The 21434-nt window shown below is 32.4% G+C and overlaps 2 protein-coding genes across 8 annotated transcripts in view; one reads left to right on the top strand and one right to left on the bottom strand.

Annotated features, from left to right (window-relative positions):
• Window positions 1–5407, top strand: part of LOC132718772 (uncharacterized) — a 34408-nt gene extending 29001 nt beyond the window's left edge. For 6 of the 7 annotated variants that reach the window (XM_060702495.1, XM_060702500.1, XM_060702501.1 and 3 more), the window contains 5 exons: window positions 168–209; window positions 1193–1338; window positions 2280–2458; window positions 2782–2859; window positions 3506–5407. In XM_060702495.1, coding sequence (XP_060558478.1) covers window positions 168–209; window positions 1193–1338; window positions 2280–2458; window positions 2782–2859; window positions 3506–3660 — 600 coding nt within the window. In that variant the 3' untranslated portion in view covers window positions 3661–5407. The remainder of the gene's footprint in view (window positions 1–167; window positions 210–1192; window positions 1339–2279; window positions 2459–2781; window positions 2860–3505) is intronic. The other variant, XM_060702496.1, reaches the window with a different exon arrangement.
• Window positions 5408–8044: 2637 nt separating this feature from the next.
• Window positions 8045–19475, bottom strand: LOC132718768 (calcyclin-binding protein-like). Its single transcript, XM_060702492.1, has 5 exons — window positions 19425–19475; window positions 14789–15005; window positions 13779–13875; window positions 13360–13473; window positions 8045–9279 (listed from the first exon to the last, which is right to left on the bottom strand). The coding sequence occupies exons 1-5, from the start codon at window positions 19473–19475 to the stop codon at window positions 9135–9137; spliced, it is 624 nt and encodes a 207-aa protein (XP_060558475.1). The 3' UTR covers window positions 8045–9134.
• Window positions 19476–21434: the final 1959 nt, after the last annotated feature.

The following is a 21434-nucleotide window of genomic DNA, read 5'->3' as shown; positions in this document are numbered from 1 at the left end:
TGCGGTGGGGTGGGGGTGGGGGCAAATGTTACAGTTGAATGGTGCGTAAGTTGTAGCATGATATATACATAGATATACATGTAGTTGTATACTACCCACCTTTAGCTTTCATACTTTGTCATGCATGTACCATTAGCTTACACTATCAAAATATATTCTTTATTCAGGGAACGGATGACTTTGGAAAACTTAGTATCGATGACTCAAAGGTATAGTTTGACCGCCGCATTATGTTCTCCTTATTTTTCTCCTTTTTTTCTTGCAGTTGTTTTATTTGTGCGTGTATTTTTTAAAAAAATATTTGCTATTTTACAAAACAGTTTCCAAATTCTCTATACCATTTGATAAAATATTATAGGAATAAGGTTGTACTTGATTTTACGTTTCACGGTTGTTGTTGTTGATGTCGTGTTTCATATTGCACCAACACATTGTAGATGAAATGGCGACTTTCCAAAAAAAGAGAATAAAAGTAAAAAATTACTTAAAATTGTTCTGTTACATGAAGTGCTATATATAGCAAACATACCATCTTGACCTTAAAGGTAGGGACATGTGTCTTGCATCTTGATGTGGCAGACATTTTGTGCCAAATTATTTTAAAATCCTTCAATGCATGACAAATGTACAGTCCGGACACGAATGTGTACTTGTGAGAATGAGTACTTTCAAACTATAAGTGTGACCTTGACCTTGGCAGGTAGGGAAATGGGTCTTGGTGGCATTTATGTCAAGTTATTTTAAAATCCTTCTATGTATGACAAAGTTACAGTCCGGACATGAATGTTGTGTAAGTGGAAAAACATCAACAACATTTAAATTTCTAGTACGCATATTTTCTTGAATATTCATTCATGCTGCACCGAACACTCAAATGAAAGAACTAAAAAAGAGTAATGCAAGTCAAAATGCTTTATCAATTAACTTGCATTAAGAACAAAACATGCTCCCGACAGTGGTCTGGTCAGTCTTTCAATCTTAAGACCAAAAGAAGAAAAAGTTTGTAATAAACGGAAATTTCTATAAATAGAGCATTTATTTTCATCTTGGGATAGCATAATTATCATATTTCACTTGTGGCTACTGGCAACCGTGAAATATTTATTTTTATACCACTCGATGATTATAATTCCTGTATTTAAAGAAAAAAAACTTTAATATTCTCGGTATATTGTTCATAATTCCATTTCAGAGCAAGAAAGATTCAAAAAGTAAACACAAAAAAAGGGATTCTAGTTCATCTTCATCGTCTTCGGATGATGAAAAATCAAAGAAAAAGAAGCCGCAAAAGATCAAAGACTTTATTGACGACGCCGTCAAAGTTCATAATGAACTTCGGTAAGATTTATATATAATACAATTTAAAGGAACTCCACTGAAGTTTAAAAGTATAAAAATACAAAATTTCAATTTTTTACATAGATCAGTTGATGTACTTAAATGAGAGAGATACGCAACAGATAATGAAGAAATATACTAAGAAATGAATTGAAAATCATTTTTGTGTTATTCTTAGCCCGATTTGAGGGTCATTTTTCACAATTCAAATGATTCATCTGGAAAAACGGGGTGATAAAATGATCTGAAGTTTTCCACACAAGTTATTGGTCTATAGATGTACATCAAATGGAATCAAATCTATGTCGAAACATTATTTTCAGTGGAGTCTGGTCGTCGATGCTAGTTTTTCTATGAAATTTTCCATAACCTAAAATGTGTGCTTTTGTTGATGATTTGATCTACACCATACAGCGAGATTATTAGAATTCATATTAATTGCATTATTGCATGTATTGTTGGTTATAAATACATGTATGAATGAATACACAATGATAAATGCAATAAATATTGAATTAAATTTGATTTGCGCAATAGTGGCAGATTTTCTTATAGCTCCGACTTTAATTTGCACAGAATTCTTTTACGAATGTTTATCATGTTTGGTTTTAAGTAGGAGCCTCTTATTATTAGAAAGCAAATTCATCGGATTTATCCTTAACTTGCCGGAACCGGAAGTGGTACACAGCCAGGCAGGCCTGCAAGCACACCTGCGCAGTTTGAGCCAGGCTCTATACATTGGGTATAGCTCAATTTTTGTAACTTTATTCTGAAGCGATTAAAATTTTCAAATGAGCGTTTCAAATTCATAGCGGGGCAAATCGATGAAACAAATTTAGCAGGTTAGAGGTAAACCCATTCGTTTATGGAAATAAATAAGCTTAATGATGCTTACCGTAACATGGTTTGATAGAAATAACTTGTTGATCATATATCTGCAGTGCAAAACACGGCGCACCCAAACTGAAGCATACCAAAGACCTATCGGACTACGCCCAGAAATGGGCGGAGAATTTAGCTGCTAATAACGACTTCAAGCATAGTGATTGTGTACATAAGGGTGAAAGAATAGGAGAGAACATTTGTTGTAAGTGGTCATCAACAGGCGCTGATTACACAGGTGAAATATTAATTACTTTTGTTGTATATGATTTCTTTGTAATTTATTTTTTATGTATACAGTGTAACCGCTACAGAGCAACCCTGTGTGTAAAACACTATCCGATTTACAACAACTGTATCGGTCATTCTCTAAGAAAAACTTAAAATAGAATTCATTACCTAACCAGAGTAACACCTCCTTTGAAACCTTTTGTGATAGTCTTTGTGCTTATTAGGTATTCTTGAACAAAAAGGAAAACAAACCTGGTCAAACATAAGCAATTATAAACATAAAACATAAACATAACAACAACAACAACAACATGTTTTCTGTTGTTACAGGACGAGAGGCATGTGAACAATGGTACAGTGAAATAAGCAAACATGACTTTCATTCAGAACCCAGAACTTTAGGATCAGGTATCTATCTCGTATTTTTGTTTTCTTTTCATATTCACGTGACCATTCAAGTTCATGTTTTATATTCCTTTATCTAAATTGATACTATTTAATAAGTTTGATTTAATGAGATTTTTTTTTTCAGCCTGAAAAAAAATCAAAACCGGATATTGAATGTGCTTCAACATTTATGAAGTTTCATTAGCTAAATATTATACACACGTCCAACTCAAAATTATCTTGTAATGGTGATCGGATGGCTAATGCCATTAAACTTATGTTTAAAAAAATATTTTCCCCTTGTGTCTGCGATTTCAAACCCTAGTAACGAGGCTGACGGCTTTCTTATGAGGGAACTTATAACATACGAATATCAATATTCCACGTGATAAAGCTAATTATGCCCCACGTGACCAATTCGTGCTTGAAATGCAAGGAATGTCACGTGGTCGGCTAGATATAGAATATCATATCCTTATGCCATAATATAACCCATAATAAATAATAAAATATGATGATTAATGCTTATGATATTGGTTATATTTTAGAAACAGACTATAAATTATGTTTGAAATGTAGTATAACTCTTAAATATACATGTATGCTTGATCTTGTTTTATGGTGACTAGAGGTGTCTTCAATATTTTTGTTGTTGTTTTTTGTATAGGACATTTCACGCAGATGGTATGGAAAGGCAGTAAAGAAATGGGTATTGGAAAAGCCAAAACGTCCGGGGGCAAAGTCATCGTTGTTGCTAATTATAGACCGGCAGGAAATCTTGTCGGCCACTTTGTTGAAAATGTGCCACCTCTTAAGAAATGAAATAGCATATCATCAAAACAGTTCAAAGTTAACGATATTGTACATATTTCATCTTCGTGTATGCTATAATCTTTACTGATTACATATATCTATAATCATTACTTGTATGTCTATTCAATACGGTAATGCAATATATTTGACAGTTTGTGTGCATGTGTATTCCTTTAATTTTAATTAAGCAAATCAAGAACGATTTTAATTCATACCCTACTAGATTGGTTCGGTTGCACTCGCATTCTCTTTAACCAAATTGATATACGACTAGTTTTAATCTATACCTAACTCAATCTGCTTTGAATAACACTACGCTTTTAGATCTGACCGTGACCAAATACGTAGTCATTTCCGGTGACCTTTCACACAGCCAATCATCGGCGAGCTTTCATAATTTTGAAAGCGATGTTGTTTCTAATCTAAATCATGGGAAAACCAATACCAGTAGGTAATGTTCATGACATGGCGCTGTCCATATAGTCGACAAGTAAACTGGCAAAACAATCTCGGCTATTAGAAAATGACTCTTTTTTTCAAGATAATTTGTTAAAAATTTCAAACATTTTATTTTTGGTAACAAAAATAAACTTTTTAGTTGAACTTCCACGGATAATGGTATTTTGATACTTCTTCGAATGCTTATGTAAAAACCGTTATTTTTTTATAGCATTCCGTCACCATTTGTTAAGTATGGTCTACCTAGCTCTGACAATCTTGACTGATGCTAATTACAGTATGGCTTTTTAATTACGCATCTGTGCATTTTTACAAATTATAATTCCGATTTTTTTTGCTGTTACAATAATTTTACAACCTTCTGATCACTCGTTCGATAATTAATTTACATATTCTGTTTTCACAATCGGATAGTTTTGGTTTTAACACATTTTGCTTACAAAAAAACAAACAAACACGGAAGCCTACTGTTTGTACTTTGGTTCATAGTTAGCGGTGGCCATTTTTCTTCTGTATGTTTGAAAATCATTTGGCTATGTCCAATCTTGTCCAGACGATTGTGTAGATGTTGTTGTTGTTGTAACTGCAGTTTGTACATAAGAGTCGTTACATACTTTCACAAAGATATACTAATGCTCAAATTTTATGTTAGAAAATACTGATAATTGCTACACAGTCTAAAGTAAAGATGATTGACTTAACACAATGAAGATATTTTATGTTCATTATATGTGGTTACAATATGTATAGTGTCATTAAAAAAGGCAGTTTTTTCTTTCTTTTTGATTTAAGAAAGGACCAACTTTACATGTCCCATAATTAGGTATGCAGCTTCCCTTACATAGTTAATTTATTCATTCTTTGATTCAAATTAGACATATTCAGTAAGAATTTCTTGTATTTCAATAAATTTCTGTGATACAAGTATTTTACTCAAAGATGAGCATAGTATATCTTTAAAATTACAGTGATTTTAAAGGAACAGTACTTCTGTAATGAAAATATCATCTTAACCAATGTCATTACAGAAACCAGTAGTCATTGTCCGAAGTTTGACGGAAATAGTCGATAAGTTGCGATTGATTTAATGCATGCATTCCGAAGGTTTATCAAAGCATGCAGATTTGTTAATGTATCTATTTTTGTAAATATATATTCTTACTTTTACTGAATACATTCCATTTTTACAATCTTGTTAGCTGTTAACCGTTTTTAAATTTTATGTATCTTTCTTTATGTATAATTTTACTCTGTTTGAAGTCGATTAAGTTTAAATATAGATCTAAATAACAAATTATACACGTGTTCTTTGTCTTTGACGACATACAGCATTTACGCTAACCTTGGCCCCAAGTAATTTCATAATTTATTCAATGGAAACCGGATTTATATCAGACCGGCAGTCCCACAAACCAGAAAGGCTGACAGAAAGAGCGCAGAGTAAAATCTGGACAATTGAGGAACAATGCCAGTAAAATATTTATCTATTTCAAAGAGGAGGTGAGATTTGTCAAACATGCAGAGGAAGGGAAAAAACAATCGGAAAATTGCGACAAAAAAGCCGCTCAGAAAAAATAAGCAAACTCAAGAGGCATACGTCCGGAAATATCAGATCTTATCAGAATACCTGATTAAACTTTCTAAGACCTATTATAAAGGTAGTTTTGTGCCATTACCTATTCCAATCGCTAAGGCAATGTTACACACTAAATATCTGATGTCAAACAAAAAACTCGATGTTTTTTCCTGATTCAATGTTAAGGTACATGTAAATGTATATGCACATTAGATGACACGAAGGGCAGAGCCAATGTACTTGTTTGGTTGTACGGCCCACCAACACAGTTTAAGTCATATGGCGCCGATTGTTATAAACTTGAAGCAACACCAAGGGTCAAAACCATCTCACCTGCTGGAGTTTACAGTTGCATAGAGTGACAGACTCCAGTAATTCGAGCCTATTCAGTTGCCTCTTAGGATCAGCAGGGTTAAACGGTGGCTGCCATTCCGATGCATCAACCCGCAAAGGCAAACCCCTCGGCCACAATGGGGGGGGGGGAGGGAAGGCAATGTGACATACTAAATATCTAAACACCACGCAAGGTATAGCCAAACAAGAAAAAAGTTTTCCCTATGCAAGTCTATGTTAACTAAGTGACCCCCTAATGGCCAATTTTGACCCTAGGTGCATAATTTGAACACACTATGTAGAGAACCACTATACAACGATACATATAAAATAATAAGATTTATGTTTTTTTAAGACATTTTTTTTCTAAATAGTAAATGTATGTATCCTTAGAGGGACTGTTGGGCCATAATTTTGAAACAAGAGCCATGTCAACATGTTCATCCCTCGCTGAATGTGTTTGCACATTGGAAGAATATAATATGTAGTAGAGCAGAATAATTCAATTGTAAGAGGTCTTTTGGTAATGAAATCTGATGGCTGAAGTGATTACAGATTTGAAGCCTATGTGAATACTGATGGCTGAAAATAACAAAGGGCAATAACTGAAAAATAATGCAGGGTAAGTTATCATTCTTGTGTGCTGCATTCCTCCTCAATGGGATCTTTCCACCTATGAAGTTTCAAGTTGATATCTCAAAGGCTTTTATAGTTATGCTCTGGACAAAAATTAAGCATGAAAAATAACAAAGGGCAATAACCGAAAAAATTATGCAGGGTAGAGTTATCATTCTTGTGCACTGCACTCCTCCTCAATGAGACCAATCCACCTATGAAGTTTCAAGTTTATACCTCAAACACTTTTTGAGATAAGCTCCGGACAAAAAGTATGAAAAATAACAAAGGGCAATAACTCAAAAATTATAATGGGAAGAGTTATCGTTCTTGTGCACTTCATTCCTCCTCAATAAGATCTATCCACCTATGAAGTTTCATGTTGACATCTCAAAGACCCTGAATTATGCTCCACTCAGGTGAAAAATTAAGTATGAAAAAAAAAAGGACAATAACTCAAAAATTATGAAGGGAAGTGTTTTCATTCTTGTGCATTGCACACCTGCTGAGTGAGATCTATCCACCTATGAAGTTTCATGTTGATATAACATAAGCTTTTTAAGTTATGCTCTAGACAAAAATTAAGTTTGAAAAATAACAAAGGGCAATAACTGAAAAATTATGCAGGGTAGAGTTATCATTCTTGTGCACTGCACTCCTTCTCAATATGATCTATCCACCTATGAAGTTTTAAGTTGATAACTCAAACACTTTTTGAGATATGCTCCAGACAAAAAGTATGAAAAATAACAAAGGGCAATAACTGAAAAATTATGCAGGGTAGAGTTATTATTCTTGTGCACTACACTCCTCCTCAATATGATCTATCCACCTAAGAAGTTTCAAGTTGATACCTCAAATACTTTTTGAGATATGCTGCAGACAAAAAAGTCGTACGGAAGGACGGACGGAGACTATTTCTATATCCCAAGCCGCCTTTTGGCGAGGGATAAAAAACTTGTGTAGAGTACAGCATTATGCATGCTATAATCACAATATCAGGCCTTGTGATTTTGGACAAAATATTTTTTTTTGTTTTGCAGCAGGTTGCCATGGCAACAAGAATTCTGCATGGAATGGCATTATTTTAACAACTTGGTAGGGCAAATTCCTGCCAAGTTCAGTTCCATAAATATAAGCCAATGAGCATCAGAGAGGCAGACAGCCAAATAATCCTTAAAAGCTCACTAGAGCATTTTTTTGCCATGTGCAGTGTCTATTCTAGGAGGGGGTGGGGGATTCACTCATATTTTTGAGAATTCCCTTCTTTTGGGGGAAAATTTTACAAAAGATCAACAAATATAATCTATTCACACTTTTTGATAAAAATCCCCCATGTTTTTCAAATCCTAGAAAAGACACTGCATGTGAGCCTATAAAGAATAATGTAAATAATAATTCTAAAATCTATAAATTTGTTCACCCTTCATTGCAAAAAACAATTTGATGTATACAAAATCAAGTAAAAAAGTTCGAAAACAAAATAATATTACATCTGTTTACAAGACAAAGAGAAATTCCTTGAGGAAAAATGTGCAAAATCCTATATGCTTGAGATATCAATGCAAGGTACATTATAAAATGACATGAAATAGGAATATGTAAGATTCACAAAAACTATCTCCATATCATATAAATATGAAATTTTTTTTTTTTAGTTACGATATTTATATAAATTTGAAAATCTAAAATATTTCTGGAACTGTTCAAAAGTTGCAGTAAAATCCAAGGTATTTTAAGTTATCAATTCAATAAACTTGCGCCGTGTTCACTAAGACAAAATCATGATCAGGATCAAGTGATCCTGATTTTATTTTCATTGTTTATCATTGCTAAAATTAATCGTGATTTGCTAGAATTAAATGCTAAATATTCAAAATGTAAAAAAAATGCTGATTTCCAAAGAAACCAAAATATTTTGGGATAAAATCAACAAATAACAAAACAAATACAAAAATATTCAAATCAAAATAAGGATCAATTTTAGGATCAGGATCAATATTTGGATCAACTTTAAAATGCCAGCATCTTGCAAAAATAACAATAAATTTATTCTAAAATTTTATAAACTTTGCTATTGCAATTCCAATTTAATCAAATAATATAAGATATTTAATCTGAAAATAAACAATGAAGAATATTAGAGTTTTTATATGTGATCCTGATCTTGATCCTGAAATCTCTGTGAACACGGGGCCGAAATAAAAAAAAAACTGATTGCTCAAATTTGTATGAACATTTGTATATACAATCAATCTTCTTGTATAGTTTTATACAAACAATCAGTTAGTGATAAACTAAGATGTAATGTCAGTTATTTTTTGTATATGGTAAGTGCATATAATTTCATTGTATTGATATACAAAATAACCAGTTTTTGTTGGACACCTCAGGAGTTTGTATTCCAATTATACTATATACAGTTTTTACACATTTTCACGTTTATACACATTTATACACGTTTTCACGTTTATACACGTTTTCACGTTTATACACGTTTTCATAAAGCCATATCAGGCTTCTTCTCTCTCGATTCGGTCCAAGCCTTAGCAATAGTTCTCTTCATTTCATCGTCCCCGTCTTCGTACATCTGTTTCATCAACGACATCATACTATCATTTGGGTCGGCGTCCTTGTCTATTGACCTATATAAATATAAAGAAATCACCCTCTGTTTTAAATAATGCCTACGGGTCATGGGTTCGAGCCCTAATCGAGTCACAACCATGTTTCTTCATATGACACTAGTACTGGTTGTTACTAGGAATCAGACTCGAAAGTGATTAATATAAGTTGCAAGAATTTGTTTCGCAATAGAGCTTAAATAAATATGTTTAAAGCAAATATCTCCATTGCATTTAAACATAGAATAAGAAACTAGAATAGGAAGTAGTTTAGTTTAAATATTATACATTTAAGCTTGATTGTGAAGTAAGCTTGTATTTTATATAAATCACTCTCTAGTCCACTTCCTGGCACCAACCATTAGTTAGTGTTATTAGAGGAAAGATGGTTGAAATCCTAGTAGGGCTCAAACCCATGATCCCAATATGAGGCGCGCCATGACAAAATCAACATAATGGGTTTGCGACCAGCATGGATCCAGACCAGCCTGCGCATTCGCTTACAGACCCTATAACATGTACAGAAACTGATAGCCAACAGAATGGATCCTGATCAGACTGCGCGCTTGCGCAGCCTGGTCTGGATCCATGCTGGTCGCAAACCCATTATGTTAATTTTGTCGTGATGCAACTCATATCATGGATAGAGAGGCACACACCTTCACTAGACAGTCAACCATTCACTCTTAGATATTGTGTATGTTTATATTATTGTACATGTACTCTAAAGACTCAAGTCCCATCCTTTGAAGGTCAATATCACATTAAAAGGTTAATGTCCCATTTCTTTTATTTTCTTGTATATTGTGTACAAGTATAACCAATGTGGCCCAGATTCCCATAGAGACAGACTGAAGCCTCTTTAGAGAATAATGTACACATATCTCTTAACATATCTCATTACAAGAGCTATCAGTAGGACTGCCTTCTTGACTATTGTCAGACTGAGACTGGAAAATTTAGAATTTTCAAAAAGGGCAATAATTCTGTCAAAGTCCATACTAGAGTTATGATCCTTGGACAGTAACCTCCTAGTGTACTTTCAAATATATGTGTGAATTTTCAACCCATTTCCGTCAGTAGATTTGGAGATAGCAACTTGCAAGCAAAAACTTATCCAAAGTGTGACAGCGACGCCAGGTTGATTACAATAACTCTACCTAGTATAGTTGAGCTAAAAATGTAGATTTGTGGAGAACAGTTAAATTATTTCGTCATGCAGACAAAATGACCACTAATAATTTGACAGAAAGCTCTGATACTGTGCTTTATGAGATTTAACCTTCGAAAAACGGTAACAACAAGCAAATTCGTTGAATTTATATCCCCCGCCGAGTACTGGTTATTATTAACACAACAACTGAAGACATAAGGCTTTATTATATATTAATCAATTATCATGGCATAAACAGTAATATTCTTTGAACTTGATAAATATTCAGGGCAATAACAGGGCCATAACTTTGTGTTAAATAGTAAAATCTGGAAATGCCAATGAGATGTATGCATACTACATTACTAATCAAGGGCCATAAATCTGAGTTATAAGTATCTGACTGGAACAAGGCGACTATATGCATATATGAATTCCAGCCAGTAGTAACAGAGAAGTAGCGAGGAAACAAAATATTTTTCTATATGGATACTGCAAACTAATAAGGGCCATAACTCTGAGTTAAAGTTTTGGGAAAAAAGAAAACTATAGTCCCCCTCCCGTTCATGGAGGGGGAAATTACAAAATCAAATTTTTAAGAAGTTTTTAATTTTTGCATTTCTATGTACCTTAGGTTTTTATGGTTTTAATTCTTTCTCTTTTCTCTGTTGGGTTACATAGGCCATTTTTTTTAAAATTTTTCTTCTTCAACATTTAAGGACAGATTGTTTTAAAATCCCTTTAAAAATTTCAATCCTAACTTTAATTTTTTTAAAAGAACCTAAAACTGAAAAACTCCCCTTTCTTAATAATTAACCAATTTTTAATGAAACATTAACGCCTTATTTAAATTACACCCAAAAATGAACATTAGCTTTTTCACTTACCAAAATTTCAGAAAATTACCTTCTTCATTAAAACATTTACAAAAAATTTTTAAAAATTCCTTTCTTCCTTAAATTAACCTTAAATGACATTAACCATAATTTCACAAAACCAAATTTAATGCACTTAGTTCTTTCATTTTTCCTAACAACCATTTTTTAAATTCGTTTTTTTCAAAAAACTTTTTCAAAAATTTAATATAAATTTTAAACCCCAATTAAAAGAACAAAAAACGCTTCTTCACTCACAACACCTTTTTAAAATGAACATTAGCTTTTAACTAACATAACACAATTAAAAATTGAAACATTTTTTTCATTTTTTTTTAAAAAAATTATGTAAATTAATTTTTCCTTTTTAATTAAATCAATTTTAAAGAAATTCCCTTTTTTTCTAATAAAAGGGGTAATGAATTTTTTTCTTTAATTCCAATCAAATTTTTCCAATAAAAAATAAATGCATTAACTTTTTTTTAAATATAACCAAAAATATTTGACAAAAACTTTTACAATTTTTTGGATTTTGAAAATTTTTTATTTGCAAATTTAAATAATATTTTTCTTATATACATACATTAAAAATACAAACAAAAACATAAGGGACTTTAATTGAACACTAATAATTTGAACATTACACTAATAATTGAACATAAATTATCTGAACATTAAACCAATTCTCACCACATTACACGACTAAATTATTCACTAATTAACTAAACATCAAATTAATCAATAGCTGATCATTATGCTAATTCATTGCATACATTATGCTAATTCATTATTCTAACTGAAACCAATTAACTGAACATTATGCTAATAAGTGAACATTAAATTAGTTAATTGACACACAGATTAGCTGAACATTACACTGAATAATTGACACACAAATTAAATGTAACTGAACATAACACTGATTAACTTACACATCGGTACACTGAAAGTTACACTTTGATTAACTGACACACCCATTCACTGAACATTACACTGATTAACTGGCAAACATATGAACATTACACAGATTAACTAAACATTACACTGAATAATTGAACATTACACTGATTAACTGGCAAACATATAAACATTACACAGATTAACTAAACATTACACTGAATAATTGAACTTTACACTGATTAACTGGCAAACATATAAACATTACACAGAGTAACTAAACATTACACTGAATAATTGAACTTTACACTGATTAACTGGCAAACATATAAACATTACACAGAGTAACTAAACATTACACTGAATAATTGAACTTTACACTGATTAACTGGCAAACATATAAACATTACACAGAGTAACTAAACATTACACTGAATAATTGAACTTTACACTGATTAACTGGCAAACATATAAACATTACACAGAGTAACTAAACATCACACTGAATAATTGAACATTACACTGATTAACTGACATACAGATAAACATTATACCGATTAATTGACACCAACAGTATCTGAACATTACACACATTAACTGACACACAGATTAACTGAACATTACACTGATTACTACACTCACAACATAAAATTGCAAGGTAGTGAACATTTTTGAAAAAAGAAAAATGAAAAAACTAGTGACACCGTGAAGGTACAGCATATTATCATGCTATATTTCATAGACATTTTGGAATATTAAATGGAATATAAGTAAGTAAGTAAATATTTTATTATAGTGACATGTGTATGACAGTTTACAAATAACAAAATTAAATAATTTAACATAACACCCGGCCCAATGGACCAATAAGTCACCTGAAACATATATACATTATAAATATATCACATGAAATTATTATACTGTACACATCATCAATATTACAGGATAAATATTTCAACGATTTAACAAGGGTTTCTTTCTTTTAAGATAAGCATTAACAAGGTATTTAGCTACTTTTCGTGGAAAACTTACAACAAGATATTTCATTTTCATATCATCATGTTCATAAAATCTGCATTAATAAATTGTTCACTAAAAATGTCTACTCTGATGTTGTTGTAAAAGGGACATAATATAAGTAAACACTAAAAAACAACACTTCTGCTGCTCAGATACTTAAGTATATTTACCTTGATATAACTGTCATTGGGTAGTATTTCTTCCATCAATGTGGTCACCTCACATGTGTAGTTTTTCTGATTCACACTGTTACATCGAAGACTGAATGATCTGAAGTGTAGTGTATTATAGTTAACTTATAATATGATATTTACAAACATACCAAAACGATAAACCCTAACTCAGCAAAATTTGTGAAACAGACTTTCCCCACGTTCAAACTCCAACAAGGCATTGGTAGTTCAAGGGAATACAGAATTACAATATCAAATTATAGTATAGCTTACAACAAATTATATAGTCTAGGCATTTTATGTGCCAGCTAGCCTACCTCTATTGTACTTGTGGCATTGTATTTAAAGGCTCATTATGCTTTAGAAATTCATATGTGTTTCAGGATAAATATAAAAGAATACCTGCTACTGAAATTACATGTAACCTGTTCCTTTGGCACAGATTCAACTCCTGGTACTGTGGCATATATCTTCATAAACTTCTCTGATTGGTCCCAAGCTAAAAAAAACAAAATATAATAAATATTAAATTATTTTTTTATAAAGACCCATATCAATTGAACAATGCCTTATATGTTGAAATATATATGACTGCTAAATATTGTTATACATATATTCAAAATAGTATAATAAAGATTTTTTTGGGCACTTTATATCTTTAATGCCAAGGCATTTTCCTACTGACCACACCCCTTTGGCCCCTAACATATACAAGCACTTCCTGATAAACAACAGTGACACCCTCAACTTTTCTCAATCTTTATAGTAAAACAACAATGTCGATAAAGCATAGCAGCACAAATTAAACAAGAAAATAAAGTGGGATAATTCAGTGACAAATGAACATTTCAAATATAAGCAGCGCCATGACAAAACCAACATACATGTAGTGAGCGACCAGCATGGATCAAGACCAGCCTGAGCATCCATGCTGTCTGATCAGGATCCATGTTATTCCCTATCAGTTTTTCTAATTGTAATAGGGTTGGTAAGCGAACAGCATGGATCCTGATCAGACTTGCCGGATGCACAGACTGGTCTGGATCCATGCTGGCCGCAAACGCACTATGTTGGTTTTGTCATGGCGCGTCCCATATAAGTTTCAGCTAGCTGGCAGTTACCAATTATGTAATTATGTCAAAGAAAACAGGCTGGATGATTCAACAAAATATCAGTTTTAAATATAAAACTTAAAAATAAAGAACTCTCTGGCAGTTTTGTAATAAGAGAGGGTCAACCTTTCTTGACCTGTTAATAGGAAATGCAGCTTCCCACACAGAGTTTGTACTCTGCTTTATTCAAATTAGAGATATTTAGTAAGAAAGTTATTGATTTCAATAAATTTTTGTGATAATAATACTCAGAGATGAGATAGTTCCAATACATCTTTAAGGTAATTATAACAGTCATACCATAATTTTTTACATCGACTGTAGGTACTCGTGTTTGAGTGGTAGATGATTTCAAAGACTGCCCTGTAGTCTCAGGATCAGAATTTGATTTTACTGCATCTTGTTTGAGAGAAATCTCTGTCTCTAGCTTCCGAAGTTCTACAGTTAGAATATCTTTCACTTTTTGTCTTTCGGCTGACTCCAGTAACTTCTTTAACTCCGCTGCATCTAATCTAAGCTATAAATAAGGTTGACATTTATATTATATCTAATTACTCTTACAAAGAATATATATCCCCAAGTCATAATCAGAAATTTTACTATGAAACCTGAATATAATCCGCCAGTCATAATCAGAAAATTTACAAGGAAACCTGAATATAATCCCCCAGTCATAATCAGAAAATTTACAAGGAAACCTGAATATAATCCCCCAGTCATATTCAGAAATTTTACAATGAAACCTGAATATAATCCCCCAGTCATAATCAGAAAATTTACAATGAAACCTGAATATAATCCCCGAGTCATAATCAGAAAATTTACAATGAAACCTGAATATAATTAAATAATCCCCCAGTCATAATCAGAAAATTTACAATGAAACCTGAATATAATCCCCCAGTCATAATCAGAAATTTTACAATGAAACCTGAATATAATCCCCCAGTCATAATCAGATAATCAGAAATTTTACAATGAAACCTGAATATAATCCCCCAGTCATAATCAGAAATTTTACAATGAAACCTGAATACAATCCCCCATTCATAATCAGAAAATTTACAATGAAACCTAAATATAACCCCCCAGTCATAATCAGAAATTGATTATTGGATTGTACAAAACCAAGTAGAAGGCAGAAGAATTTAGTCCTGTTGAAAGCTCAGAGAGACAATCAGATGACAAAATCTACGCCTATTATCCTGCTTTGTGTGTCAGGCTATATCAAGACAAGCTTGGTTTTTTTGGTCATTCATTTTGATCGACCTAATCAAAAGCCTTATGGGCTTCAATGGCTAACTAACCAGTATTTACCAATTTCTCTCTCCATGAGGCATGAACGTCTATATACTTAACCTACAGGATTTCTTAATCAGTTGTGAGAGATAGATGACCATTAGATTCGATGTCAAGATTGTTGCGGGGAAATATTGCAAGGCCAGTCTCCTGGATTAAAAAAATCAACGCTATGCGGAATGAAAAGACTGCCGAGTTTTACCATCCATTCACCTGACACTCTATAAGGTCAATGTGGTATATGAATTGTGGGAATTCTGTTAAACTCACAGCACTTGCTCAGATGATATATTGTGCAAGACGGTCCCAACATAGTGTTTGTCTTAATTACATTTTGTACTCACATGTATGTGTTTGAAACCTTTATAACTCTCAACTGTTCCCAGAGAGTGCATGGCGTGATGGGTAGATGTTTTTACAATAGAGACACCAACATGTGAGCAACAATGCTAAATTATCCAATGTAAATGATAAAAGTCTCAAAGTTTACTGGAAGTAACGTACCAGGAATTACGTACCATTTTTATAGGTTACGTACCACATATATAATATATATATATAATTATATATAATTATATATATGTATACCATACTGATATATTTTCATTTGATTTCTATGAAATATACAGAGAAAATATTTATGGCTTAATAATTATAATAAAATAATATAATAAAAAAATAAATGAACAAAATTATTACACTAATATTACTTGTATCTCTTAAAAGACATATTATATCAAAACGATCTTAAATGGCAATAGTTTACCTGTATCTATGAATGATTATCACACAGTCAGAAATGAGTAATCAAACAAATAAGTTATTAACAAACAAATTACAAACTATAATCAAACAAATAAGTTATTAACAAACAAATTACAAACTATGAAATATTATCATTGTTTTTACATTATTATTGTAATCTCATTACAAAAATACAATAGCTCGATTAATGCACAAATTTAAAGAATAATTTTATAATTTATCCCTATTATCATACAAGTGTTACATAACTTCCCAAAAATGGTATCCACTTTCAACTTTCGCAATGTTTGCATATTTAATTTTTGGCGGAATTCGTGGCACATCGCTTTCCATATCTATCAGACCGTTATGTGTTATAAGCGAACTTAGTGTAAAAGATTTTCAAATAAAATTAAAACAACATTAAAAATAAATAAACACACAAATGTTTTCCAATTAATATTTGAATTTAACAGGAATCAAACAAAAAACCAATATTCCTTACCGATTTTTAAAGATTATTTTCATTTTAAAAAAAGCACCTGGTTTAAAATTACTTGTTAAAAAATTTGTTTTTAAAAAAACCAATATTTTAAAATAGGGCATTATGAAAGAAATAAATTTATACAAAGGTAAAAAATTTTCGTTTTTTTAAAAAAAGTAAAAAAATTCAAAAATTTTTAAAAAAGGTCCTTCTTTGAGTTATTTTTAAAAGGGAATTAATTTGGTGGTTTTTTAGGCAGGGAAAACAAATTATCATTTGTGGCTGGGAAATGGCCGACTGAAATAGAAGGGTTTGTAGGGGTTCCGCCATAGCCATCGGCTAGAAGGGCCCCCAAAGACTGAATCTTCCCCTTTTTAATTGTGGGTTGTTCCCCGTTTTTCCCAAATTACTAAAATCAGTTTTCGTGGACCTTAAAATTGGAAACCCGTTTTTTGGGTCTTAAATTGGGTAAAGAAAAGGTGGGAAAGCTTTTGGAAGGGCAAAAGGAACTTGAAATTCAAATATTTTTAATGAATATTCCCAAAATATAGGGGGGTTATTTTTTATTATTTTTTTATTTAGAAATTTTTAAAAGTTCCCTGAAATTTCACTATTTCCCCAAAAAATTTTAAAAACAAACCGGGGTTTTGAAATGAGGGATATTTGTTTTTTTATAAATTATTTGTGAAAACGAAAAATAGCGGACGTGCAATTTACAGTGAATTTAAATAACGCGATATTGAGTTTTGACGAAAAAGTGAAATGGTTAAACTTGTTTTTAACAAAAGGAAAGTAAACCCCTTTCAAATGCCTTTTAAAATGTGAAAAATTCTTGCGCTTTTCACTTTCACAAAGATGAGTAATTTAACGACCCTTTAATTTAATTGTTTCTATTTCCCCTTTTGTTTTTTGGATTTATTTGCCAAGAAAATGTTTCTTTTTTTGTGAAACCATATTAAAAATTTTAAATGAAATCGGAAAACCAAGGGCCCTTATTCAAGGGGGCCCCGTAATTTTTTGTTTATTTGTTCTTTTCAGTCATATTTGGGGCTTAATTCTGGATTCCACTGTTCTTGATGAATTATATACTGTCTTAAACATTAACACTATCTAAGTCCAATATGAGACCCAAAATATAATAGGTTAGCCATCTACTTTTTTCAGAAATCTTCATTCTGTTGTAACACTGTTTTAATTCACCACTTTAAAAAACTCCTGACTGCTGGTGGGTAGTACCAATCTCCACACAGTGATCTCCCCTTAATTCTTCAGCGTAGACAATTCTGCAATCTTCTACGCAGTGATCTCCCCTTATCAGTATAATCTGTAAAGAGAGGTAATCACTGTGAGGAGTTTGACAATTCTGCCAAGGGAGGTAATAACTGTGGAGTTTGGGCATTCGGAAGAATTAAGGGGAGATCACTGTGTGGAGATTGATTCGGAACTGCCTCGGCTATTATCTATAATATTAACTTCGGAAACAATACGGATTAAAAGTAGGTCTACCACGTGGTTCCAGATGTAAACAGAAACAGAGATAATGTAAAACAAATGTATATATTTGACATCTAATGTCTGTGCCGTATAATGTATTGTTTGCATTTGTACCTATGCATTCACTTATTTTAGGTGGACTTTTACAACATGTATTGGAAATAAACTTGTAAACAACTCCCAGCATAAAATTACTATTTGTTTACATGTTTAGTTTCTTAGCGTAGGTTAGACCGAAATACCGCGTCCGTTCTGTGTATTCATTGTGTGTGTGTATTTGCGTTTATTTATACTCGCCACCGGTTGCCCATATGGGCGAGTCCTCCAGAAGAGTATTAGTCATTTTATTTTTTTGAATAGTGCAATTACAGATACAGAAAGATGCCCCAATTCCAGAAGCTTCTCCTGGTTCTTTAGCGTGCCAAGTGTTTAAGCACCCATACACGGGACCTCGATTTAAAGTCTCATCCGAAAGACTGATTAGTAATTTTAGTTGGCCAGCCCGGGAATCGAACCCACAATGTCGAGATTACAAGTCTCGCGCTCTAACCGATTGAGCTATGCGGGCTGGCAGAGTGTATTCATACTATTGTGTTCGAGGTCCTTATCCGAAGACTGACGGAAAGGACCGAGTAGTTGCGATTGGAGTTTGGGGTAATCTGGTTCCCTGCCCTATTTTGGTTCCCATCCAACTTTTTAGAAGTGCGCAGGGGACCAGTCTAGAGTTTGGGGTAGTACATCTTTAATCCTTCCACCAACAAATGAGTTCTTGGAGAATACACACAAAAAAAACTTTTAAAGTCATCATATAACACACAAAAACTACACACATGCAATAAATTTATACACTTTAATTATGACCAATCTAACTAGAGATGACTTAAATTGGGCCACTTCAAAATTTTAAGGAACTACTTTCTGGTAGTAATTCCGTACCGGGTTGAGACCTATTCTGGTTCCCGGCATCTAACAAGTATTAGCTTTGCGTAGCGAAAGGGGAAGGAACTCCAGACTAGGTCGTATAATTCACATTCGGAACTGCATGCCTCGGTCCTTATCCGAAGACTTACGGAAAGGGCCGAGTAGTTGCGATTGGTATAATTCAATGGATTTAGTCAATTTGATTGGAAACATACTGTACTGGTCGGGAAGATAACTCCGACACTAAATCACATATTTTTTGCATTACATTAATTAACTTTCTGTATATTTTAAAGATATTTAACAACAAAAACAAAAATGACAATGTGTTTATTCGTAATATAAGGCATTCAGCCCAAAATACAATCAGATTTTCAATTTAACAAAGAGTGAGATATTAATATATATAATAAACATAAGAGCTAGTATATTTACAAGTAAGTAGTTTAATAGTAATATTGAATATCTAAGTTGAAATAAAGGTTATATTAATTAAACATATAATGTACAAATGTCAATATGATTAATATCAGTGTTGAAGAGGTAACTATTAATTTAAGTATATTATTTAAACATAACTAGAGGTATGGTTACATGTATAAAGAAACGTTCGTTTCAACAAATGGAGTAACTGAAATACATGGCACATAAATATAAATTATAAACATTACACTACACATGTTTAAATTTGTTCAGTTATTTGAAGTTTTCTTAAATTATTTGCTTCATGGATAAATTTTGCTAATTTTTTGATATTGTCTTTCGTTGTTTCTGACATTATAGTATTAAAGCGTTCATTACTGTTTACAATATTTCACATTCCAATTACAAAAGTTGAAGTGTTTGTTTCTAAGTTTGTTGTACAGCTGACAGTCAATCAAAAAAATGCACTTCATTTTCAACAACATACACATTACGTTTAAGACAAAATGAACAAAATCTAAATTCTCTGTCAATATTTAAGTGCCTTCCTGTTTCAATTTTCAAGTCATGGCCACTGAATCTAAAATTTGCTAATGCGCGTTTATATGCATGAGGCATACTCAGTGACAAATAGCATCGTCAGAAATACATGTTTTATAAATTCTATAACTGATCGCTTTTGGCGATGAATTAATGTCAATAACCACCTTTAGAAATTAAGTTCATTTCAAGACTCAGTATCGCGTTTTTCGGTTACAGTATAGAATTTTCAAGATGGAGGATTATTTGTTGGGAGGACAGGCAGGTGATTTTTTATTCCTGTCCATACTACAAGTAGATTAGTTTCTAAAAGATGTTTTTGTGCTTTGCTTGTAAGGAACATAATCCGGTATCTGGTCATATATGTCTTCAGACCCTGCACCGCAGATTTATCGCTATATTGTCTCATAAATATGCAGATTTGACAGTTTGAAAATTTGAATCGGGAGACCAAGGCATTTTTCTGCAATTTCGACATTATTTATGCATGCCTAGAAAAAGTAAATCTGCAAAATGTTAGTCCTTTATGTTAGGAAACGTTTATAAAAGTAAATGACCAGTTGAACCTATTTTCCTGTTCGTTAAATGCGTTTGAAAAAATAAACAATGTTACAGTATAGAGCGAGGTAATTTGTGCAGGGTTACAGCATAGACCTAGCGACTTGTATCCGATTTTGTTACAGTTTATACCCAGATTTCGGTTACAGTTTAGACTTCGATATTTTCTATATATACTAGGTAAAATGTATGAATGTTACATAGACTTAAATCTCTGTGAGCTTATTGGCCCGATGGCAATTCGTCCGTCTGTCGTACATATGTGTGTGCAATCTCATCCGCTCAGTAACTACTTGACTAAATGTGATGAAATTTACATGACTTTCTACCAATTAAGTTGTGCAATGGTTTCGGTTGCAATCGGGGATACGAAAACCCAAAACATAGATTTTGAAAAAAGGCAATGTTTAAAGACCCTTCTCATCTCGAACCAAATGCATTCAAATCAAATCATGATTATGGCGTCATTTCGAATGCTTCTTT

The sequence above is a fragment of the Ruditapes philippinarum genome, unplaced genomic scaffold, assembly GCF_026571515.1.
Source record: "Ruditapes philippinarum isolate M1 unplaced genomic scaffold, ASM2657151v2 ctg4186_1_1_1_1, whole genome shotgun sequence".
In the NCBI taxonomy this organism is placed as follows: domain Eukaryota; kingdom Metazoa; phylum Mollusca; class Bivalvia; order Venerida; family Veneridae; genus Ruditapes; species Ruditapes philippinarum.
The sequence above is the reverse complement of the archived record's forward strand: the minus strand, read 5'-3'. Positions and strand labels throughout refer to the sequence as shown.

Coding starts and splice junctions, on each gene's coding strand:
- LOC132718768 (XM_060702492.1), bottom strand. CDS start 19,475: ATGCCGGGAACCAGAATAGGTCTCAACCCGGTACGGAATTACTACCAG. Junction 13,474..13,778: donor ACATGTAATTTCAGTAGCAG/GTATTCTTTTAT, acceptor ACTACACTTCAG/ATCATTCAGTCTTCGATGTA. Junction 9,280..13,359: donor ATCAAGGTAAATATACTTAA/GTATCTGAGCAG, acceptor ATATTTATATAG/GTCAATAGACAAGGACGCCG.